The sequence below is a fragment of the Brachyistius frenatus genome, unplaced genomic scaffold, assembly GCF_029030835.1.
Source record: "Brachyistius frenatus isolate BFR_SWC_R1_liver_20210118 unplaced genomic scaffold, ASM2903083v1 Contig_230, whole genome shotgun sequence".
NCBI lineage: Eukaryota > Metazoa > Chordata > Actinopteri > Embiotocidae > Brachyistius > Brachyistius frenatus.
Window position 1 is genome coordinate 502,602 of NW_027210829.1, and position 9,899 is coordinate 512,500.

At 39.9% G+C, this 9,899-nt stretch overlaps 1 protein-coding gene across 2 annotated transcripts in view; it reads left to right on the forward strand.

The window, feature by feature from the left end:
- The window catches only part of slit3 (slit homolog 3 (Drosophila)), a 256,297-nt gene that overhangs the window by 237,171 nt on the left and 9,227 nt on the right, over nt 1-9,899 (forward strand). For both annotated transcript variants that reach the window (XM_069720029.1, XM_069720030.1), the window contains one exon: nt 1,897-2,027. In XM_069720029.1, the coding sequence (XP_069576130.1) occupies nt 1,897-2,027 (131 nt within the window). The remainder of the gene's footprint in view (nt 1-1,896; nt 2,028-9,899) is intronic.

The following is a 9,899-nucleotide window of genomic DNA, read 5'->3' on the forward strand; positions in this document are numbered from 1 at the left end:
TAACCTTTGACCTCTGGCCATGCACGTGTAGAAATCCAGTGATAAACAGTTATTTATAGAAAAGCTCTTATTTTGAAATAAACTTTTGTACGTTTGCATAATACCCCTTGATATCCTGCTTTTCTAACGATTTAAATATCTCCACAGTATGTCAATGCTTTAAAGTACAAAAAAAAACACATTCTCTAGCACTCTTTGGTAAACATTGTGCTGCTTGAAATAGAGCAGCGCGTCGTTCAAATCAAGGCTATAGAGTTGCACAACTTAGTGCCGACGAAGCAAAGCAAACATCTGCTACACCCTCTGTTTCCATGGCCCACTGAGCGCCCGTGTCGGTGCACGCACACACACACACACACACACACACACACACGCGCGCGCTCATTCACACAGACCATACATTTCAGACACCCGAGAGTCATATCCTAATAGAGACATATTTTCCTCCTTTTTGGAAATGAGAGTGTAAGTAGGTGAAAGAGAAACAAGAAAAGAAGGGCAGTCTAATTGAAATTTACCACCTGTTTGGATCTGTGTGTGTGTGTGTGTGTGTGTGTGTGTGTGTGCGTGTGTGTGTGTGTGTGTGTGTGTGTGCGCGCGTGCACGCCCGTGTGCTTCTGCGTTCCTGCCAGGAGCTTTCAATGTCAGTGCCAAGGCTGTTAAAACTCTACCAAGAGGCCTTGAGTCAGAGGCAAGAGAGAGAAAATGAAAAGAGAGAATGAAAAGGGCCACGGCACTTCATAAATCACTCTCTGCTTTTTCTCGTTCTCTTTAACACTTCTTCTCTCTTTCCTTTCCGTCTGCATCCCACTTCTCTGTTCGCCCACTTCTGTATCTCACTCTCTTCGTATCTTTTTCTTTGTTGTCTCCATCTCTCCCTCTCTTTTTTTTTTTTTTTCTCCTCTTAGCCTGCCTCGCTCGCTTTTTTCTCAGCAAGCTTGTTAGCAGGTGTTGACTTGGCTATGCTCCGTTGACGCCAGAGTGTTAAGTGCTTGGCCCCGTGGCCCCATTTCCACTTGCTAGTTAGTTAGCGCTTAGCGGAGCACGCGAGCGAGTGCGACATGTTAAGTGTGTCTCTGAGAGAAGGAGGTGCGAGTCACCTCGTTTAGAGACATGCATAGTGGCATTTCATAGGTTTTTTTTTCCCCCCCTCGTTTTTACGGTTCTTTAGCAGTTTAATGGTCGACGATTTGATCGTTGACTCAGATCTACACACATACAACACTTGCAATCTCTTAAATATACTAGAAACTAGTTTCGTACCAACTTAGGTGCTTTTCTAGACCTGAGGAACTTCAGGCTAAAAACGCACAGATTTTACAATGCTGAGACAACCACCGGTAAAGACAAGGAGGAGTTACCAAAACATGTCACCATAGTTTCAAGTTTTCAGGCTTTAAATTTTGAAATCGAAAAATAACACTGCATATCACTTGTAGTAAATAATCAGTTAATTTGTAGCTGAAGAAAGTCCAGCAGGTTTGCAGTAGCATGACAGCAGATGAGATGACCTGGCTAATTTATGATTAGTGCTTATAATAAGAATCTACTCAAATTAGTTTTATTCAATGCGTATACCCAATTTAGGCGAAAAGAAAGCTTCTCTGCTGCATTCCCTAAGCTGCAGGTGCAGCCGAACCCACTAACAGATTTCTTCAGGGTATTATTTCAAAAAAATGAAGTCCATTTACATCTGCATATAAAGCCATGTTTGTGAGCCAAATTGCTAAATCAGCCTGAAAAGTATAGGCTGTCACACACTGTGGATTCTCAATATTGTCGCATCTCACAACGGATATGATGATGTAATTTTTGTAATGTTTAATTGCTGCAGTTATTACAGCTTCCTTGAAGAAGTATCGCCCATTTTTGTGACCAACTTTTTTGTCTCTCCAGGTGGCTACAGATAAAGACAACGGCATTTTGTTGTACAAGGAGGACCATGACCCCCTGGCACTGGAGCTGTATCAGGGACACATAAGGCTCATTTATGACATCGCCAACTACCCACCAACCACTGTGTACAGGTAGGCCTCACAGAACAGATATAAACACTCCCTCACTCTGTTAGCATTTACATTCGGTCGTGATTTGCTGTATTCATATACTCAGTATATAATCATGAAGGTCATGTTCACTTTATAGGTAAAAAAAATAATCCACTCACTTTGATTACTTTTAACTCACTTATGTAAGCACACTCGTTATTTCACTTTGACTTATAAGTGCTTCATTTAAAATCAGTAATCAATAATTCATTTTCAATTAATATTATATTATGCACTGTTCAGATAAAGGAGAGATTCAATGTAATTTAAGTGCACTCAAACACATACACACAGAAAAGTATGCAGAAAACACAATCTGGTTACTAAAGTTCAACAAAAGTTTATAAAAAATACAAAAGGCAAACACATTCACTCGGTCATAAAGACATAAATCTTGAATTACTTATTTGTATGCACTGAAAGAAGTCTCTGTACTGAAACTTAAATATTTGCACTTTTTTGCACATACTGTATGATACACACATAAACGCACCATTGGCTAAAGGTTTTCAAGGATCTGAGGACTTTTCAGGAGGTGCTGATTTAGCCATGCGCACACCCAAATCCATCAGCATATTCTCTCTTACACACACACACACACACACACACACACACACACACACACACACACACACACACACACACACACACACACACACACACACACACACACACACACACTAACCGATCCATATCGGAGCCCTTTCCTCTATCAACAAACATGAACTCAGAAAAATTCCTTTACCATCCTGACTAGACAGTCACGTCCCTGAGTTAAACCCTCTAAAAGTAAAACTTAAAACAGTGGAAACAAAAGGCCTCATTCAGTCAGCTAGTCAGGTGTAAGCCCTTCGTTATTATAGAATAAATGATATTCACAGTTTCATAGAAACTGATATGCCATGGTAAACTATGGAAACAGAAAAGCTAATCCAGGAAAAGAACATGATCATGTTTTCAGTAGTTACTTGTTGGGAAAACCATTTCCCGTTTTTAAGTAGCACTTGAAGAATTGTTACAGTATGTGGCATGTCAAATGAACAAGAATGACCAACAAAACTATCAGCAAATGGCAAAAGACCATGCAAATGGCTATCACAAAGTCCAAATGTACTAATTGATTCACATCAAGCAACTGTATAAAACACTTTTCCAAATGGTTCAGTTTACTATTTTCTTTTCAAATTCAGGCTTTCTTGAGGCTCTTTTTTTTTTTTTTTTTTTAGCATTTTTACTGTTTTATTTGGTCACCATATCTCCTTGGATTAAGAAGGACTGTTGAGTTATTAATAACACAAGTCAACCCAAAACCCAAAGCATATTGAAATATGACACACCCTCTACAACAATCTCAACAGGCCTTTAATACAAGCAGGCAATAAGCAATGTTCAACTATTAGTCTATAGTATATAAGTCATTTAAAGTAGCATTAGACTTGTAACTCAGCCAAGTGTTGTCTGAGTCATAGTTTTGTTTCATGCACACCTCACAAACCACAATGAGAAATTTTAATACATTTTACAATTATAAAAGAAAAAAAAAGTAAATAGAGCTTTCAAAATGTACATTCAAAGCAAGACAGCATTATACATAGCATGGATATACAGTGTGTTATAACCTGTACAGAAAAAACTTCAATTTGACTCTCTGTCCTCACCATTTTAGAGAGATAAATAAAAGATGGACCGAGTTCGAGTCAAAGTAGACAGTTAGAGAGAGAGAAAGGGCCCACGTCCATCTTTGTCTGCGGCTGATGGGGCTCTTATTGATTCTGTTTGCGTCTCTCTCTACAATGTATGTATCATGAAGAAGGAGGGCGAGACATGCGAGAGGGATATGTAATACAAGACTGAGTGCCAAATTGTCTCAAAGGATATTTCATTTGTAACTCAAGCACAGACGACAGTGCACACATTACGAAACACTTGATAACATGCAACACATCCTTCATCAGCAGCACTAATTCATTACCACATCGCTGGAATACATAACAAAAAGACTATTGGCAAGAGGATTGGCCACGAGCCAAGGAATATTGGATATACTATAGCTACATTACTTTAATTTACATGATATAAAAATAAATATTTGTTTAATACATAGGACAGGATGAGGGTATCGCTTTATGACCAAATTCAGAACTGCTAAAGTTTCCAGAATTTCTTGCAATGGAGGAAGGAACAAAAAATATTCTTGCAACCATCAAACAGACAGGTTCAGAGGAATTTTGGACATAATATTAAGTAACACTAGCACCAAGAATCCCACTGTTGAGAGACTGGAGAGAGAGGCTAATGATCGCTTTTACCAAAAGTCACATTTTTTTTGTAATTATGCCACGAAATTCTATGAAAAGAATCAATCTTACAGTATTATATACATATTGAAAAATGTTGCAGCCACTTTTTAATGATCACAACATTCAAAGAGACAGATTTGAGTGGAATTCAGGGAGAAAGGAAGTACAAAAGAAACAATGGAAAGAGCTCATTGCTTTCTCATTCACTCTCCATCCTTCTGGCTCTTTTTTTTTCTATCAGAGATTTTTTTTTGCATCTTACTTTGTGGTTTTGGCTTTTCTCTGTTCTATTGTCTCTGTGGACAGAGACAAGGTCATCAATGTAAGGAAAGGTACTAGTGTTCTTAATGCTTTGGATGATAATATGCAGCCAGTCCATAATAAATTTGACTTCAGGATTAAGACATTACGTCATATTACAAATCCTTAAAGTAGCTGTGGGAGAAGAAAATTTAAGCCACAATTTACGACGTCAAGGGCAAGACGGTCTCTGCTTCAGATATTTCAAATGTGATTCATTTTAACCCTCAGTTTTTTAGTACGTATAATTTTTTTAGAGTTTTTATAAAAAAAAATAATCTCCCCACAATAAAATGTGCATATAATCATCCACTTGATTTTGGCTTGTTGATTTTTTTTTCCTTTTGTGTAAGACAAATGACTGTTTAGTTTTGTCTGAAAATAGAAGTACGGGCCTTTCATAAATTAAAATCAAGACGTATCAGATACGTTTACTTCTCTTCTGATATTCGGGGGAGAAAGTAGAAAGTTGCCACACCCTGGCCCCACTTTAATGTTGTCGTGTGAAATTGTTATTGGCCGTTCATACCAAATGGATACGGACAGCAGACATCCATGTGGTTCTGTTTATACTACATTTGATGTCTGCATACACGGACGTGTTCACACATTTGTCGATGCATGTGATCCACACATGCGGTCTGCTCTGTCATAAACTTGGAGTCTGAGTCAGGTCTGCATGCAGCGTGTGCCGTGTGGATGCAAAAGTATAATTAGGGCCGTAAGAGGGGAATTTCGGACAGTTTCTTTCCCATGTTGTTTATTGAACGTGGCGTCAGCATTCAACACTTTTAGAGCGTTCTACCTAAATAGGGATTGAGATATTTAACAGTTGCCTCTGCTGACACATGTATTAATAGAAATCAACTTCTTTTCATATTTGATGCAGTATAGTGTGAGTTTTATGCATATGTAGAGGTTATTTAATACTTAAGGATTGTGTTGGTGCCTGGGAACTCTCTATTCTGTCTTCAGTGACCCTTGTTAAACTGATGCATACAAACAAACCTAATTATAATAATAATGAGAGGCCATATTGAACCATGTAGGTGAATTTATTTTCCCTTGTCCGCCTCCAAGGATGTCAAAGCTTAGCCCGGCTGCAGAGCTGCAGCCCTGGAGCTGGTAGAGACTCTGACCTACTCAGGGAGACATCAGCAGGGCACATGTAGGCCAGCAGGTCATCTGCATAGAAAGACACTTTTGTTGGTCATGAAAAATAATTTGCTACCCTGTCAAGTTTGTTTACTTTGTTGTAGATTTTTGTTGTCTTTTTTTTTTTATTTTAAGTGGCAATATTCTACAATCTGTGTATGTTGATGTATAGTTTCATGTAAATATCCTAAATATGACCCTCACCAGAATATGTGCAAGTGTTCACAATGCATGACACACGGGGAAAGGCAACAAGACAACAAGAGGAAATTAGAGAGGAAGGAAGGATCAAGTGAAAGAATGGAAATGATGGGATGAATCTAATTAAGACTGGCACAGATTTGGTGGGATGGAGGCAGGGTTGAAAGGGTTGCGAAGGAGAGACAAGAGGACAGTCACAGGGACGTTTAGATGAATAGAAAGACAGATTGATCGGCTAACAGGCAGACACAGACACTGCAGAGACCCAGAAAGACAGATGGAGGGACTGATGCCGGACAGAAGGCATGAATGAAATACCAGACAGAGCAATAAACAGATTACTGAGGAGAATACAGTGGAAGTTAAAGGAGAAAAACTTAGGGGGTAAAACAGATGGATAGAAGCAGCCGAAATGAAAAGACCATGAAACACGGCTGAACGGCAGGATGGATAAGAGAGAACTGGGGGATGACAGAGGGATGGAGTGAAAGAGGGGGAGGAGCAGAGGGGAAGAGTAAACCACAGACTGAGTCAGGGAATTATCCTTGTCAGCTCTTGTTAATTTGACACGGGCCACGCCTGGGAGCGAGACAGACAGACACAGGGCAAGAAACACTGAGAGAAGTGGAGAAAGAAAGTGTAACAGATGAAAATACGGAGGAGGGACAGAGAAAGAAAGGGACAAGAAAGAATGAATGCGGGACACATGGTCTAGAAAGTGTTTAACTGGAAGACACAAACAGAGACGAGGGGGAAGATGAGGAAGTTCACAAGAATTAAGATGGATGAATAGGAATAGATAAAAAGGAAAAGATTGAAAGTCAGTGAAAGAAACAATGTTCCATAGAGTCAAATTATATCTGAGAATAATGCTAACCACTCAGTAAACACTGCCTCTACTGTATGTTATGCTTAGCATTAGCAATCTGGAAGAGAACGAGGCCCAACTCCAACCCTGAGGCTCATTTTACCACAAGCTTCTATGCATTCTATTGAATGTGCCATCTTTGATTGCATGACTCTGGGCTTTGCAAACGGACTATCTGTTCTGCCCTAATTTGGACATACGTTGTAAACTGACTCAAACCACATGGTGAGGCAGGCAAAGCAGAACACACTGCCACCATTCAACTGATACGGTCCGGGATGGCCTAACTATTTAACCACCACGAACTGAGCACAGCAGTTCTGGCAAATCCTGAACATGGCACTGTCCGTACAGTTACTGCGGTTGCACAAGTGAGAGCCAGAAATCAGTGCCAGTCCCTGGGATGTTTCTCAGCGATCCCCGGGTTGGTTATCTTGTGTAGGAGACCAGTGAGCCAGGAAGGGCATCATGTTCAAGCCAGTTTTCACAATGAGCTGAAATGTAGCAGTCGTAGCCAGACTGATTGTAACTCGGCTCTACCTGCTCATTGCTCGCAGCTTTAATTTTCGTTATGATTATTGTCTGGAAACCCTGTTTGCGTTAAGGCTTGCTTAGCAACTCTTGAAGGCAGATCAATCAGCGTCCAGCGGGCTGGGCTAAGTGCGATGATGTTGAAGTCAAGCATTTGTTTCGAAATGTAGTTCCAATGGTGGTGGTGGTGGTCGAGCTACAACAGTAGCACAACAAATGCAAACGAATATCAAGTATTGGAAGCCGGAGCACGGTGCTGCGCTCTGCTTGTGTTTACAGCTCGGCGAGTTTCAGTGCACAACATATGTCATGTGGTGATCAGTGCTGATTGGTTAAAAGCTGCTCCAATAGTTTAAAAATTAAACCTGAGGTCTACGCCTATTAGGATGCAACGACTGGAAACACTCTCCAATGGAGCGTGGCCAAACCCATCTATTCATGGAGTGAATTTAGATCTGGTAATTCCAGGCTATAACACACCACACTAATGTGCTACCCCCAGTTGTAACAGTTCAGATTTGTCTTCGGCTTACAGATTTGATTGTTTGAGTTTTACTTGGTGTACTTATATCTAACAGATTAGATCAAAGGTGGAGTTTTCGGTGGAGTTCTTTTGTTAACAAATTTTGTAGTTTACATTCAGTGATCCTCACCGAAACACATCGTGGATATCTTTGAATGTTAACTAACGTGTTACATTTATTTCCTTCCTCATTAAACATTTGCAAAGCCACTTATTAAGTATTCTGTTCTGTGGTGCTCCTACAGCTTAAAAAGAGAGAGTTGGAGCAGAGCAAAGGAGAGGCCTGTAATTCACATGTTGAGCCAGGTGCACACATATACATACATACATACATACATATGTTGTGCACCGAAACACACAAACGTGCACAAAGGATATAAAGCAAAATTCTGTATGTGCATACCCCTATAGAAATATGCAATATAAAAATAGAGAGCAAAGAAAAGAGGTACTGCAAAAAATGAGGAGAAATCACAACAGGGCAGACCAAATGATGCAGCGGTACAAAACTGAGGGAACGATAATGAAAATAAAAAGCATACATAAAGTGTGTAGAAGTGGGGGATGTTTGGGTTTGTAGACACAAGGAAGAGAAAGGAGTGACAGAAGGAGAGATGGCAGAAGGTGTACGAGTCCTTCACTGTGCCCTCATTAGCAACAGATGAAAGTGGTTATGCATGCCCAGTGTTGTGTGTGTGTGTGTGTGTGTGTGAGAGAGAGAGAGAGAGACAGAGAGAGAGGTTACAGAGTGTGTGTTTTTGTGTATTAATGTGGTGCCCTTTACTAAATGTCACACTAATCTCCCATCAGGTCAAAGAGAGCACATTTACTGTTATTCATCAGCAGGCGACAGAGGGAGGGATTGCAGGGATGGATGGGTACATGACGGGAGGAAAGGATGATACAAAAAAACTAAAACAAAACTTAGATGCAGTTGAAGACAATGATTGGGAGAGGTTTGATGAGTAGATGTTTTTTTGGAAGAAGAGATGATTTAAGAAGAGAGAGAATACAGGAGAAACAGAGGCTTTAATGTACTTACCAGCAGGAGTACACGGGATCCTTTTGTCAGTCATTATTACAGTATTTTTCATCATGTGACTTTGTGCACAAACTGAAACGGACAAATCATTTTACTGAGAGTAATAGTGACACATACGATGTGTTGCTTTTTATGTAAATGATCAAACATTTCACCGGACATACTTTACTATCATATCAGTGACAGCCATGACAGCAGTTAGTAAACCAGCAGTTACAAATCCAGCAGTTACACCAAACAGTCTCCCACCACAGGGTTAAATAATTCACTGTGATTAAATGTAATTAGGAGTGTTTGCTGATGGGAAGCAGGTGACAGGTCGTGTCATGAAGCTGAGGTCCTCTTTGTTGGTGAAGAGTTTTGGGATCTATGCAAAACCATGAACCTCAAATGTGGTTTGGCGTTGTGGTGAAGTTACTTGAAAGGCTGGCCTGACAGGTGTAGAGCAATGTAAACTTGACAAAATGCTAACTAAAATGAGGTTCATTACACAGTAAGATACTGAGGCTACACCAGATACACCTACTGTATAGAACGAATGTAATGCCGTTCATGACAGAGGCACTACAAAACTGACCACAGAGTTAAATCAACACGTTCAACGCAGAATGAATTTTTTTAGGACCGTTGTATATATTATCACAATATTATATGCCTTTTTTTTTTTTTTTTTTAATAATGTATGCCGAACACTCCTGATTAACCACATTGAAAAGTTCGTGTGGCTTGCAGCTACAATGCTTTTTTATTCCAACTCGTACAATCGTACAACTTTTACATGCAGGTTCTGTTCAGGATCAGGTCTTCCAAAAATATTTTGTGTCCGGATTTAGGTGGGTAAAGTGACTGGATGTCTGACCTGAATCTGGCTCTTTAAAACCGCAGGGCTGTGGTTGAAACAGACAGAATATCCTTGAACATTATAGGTTTA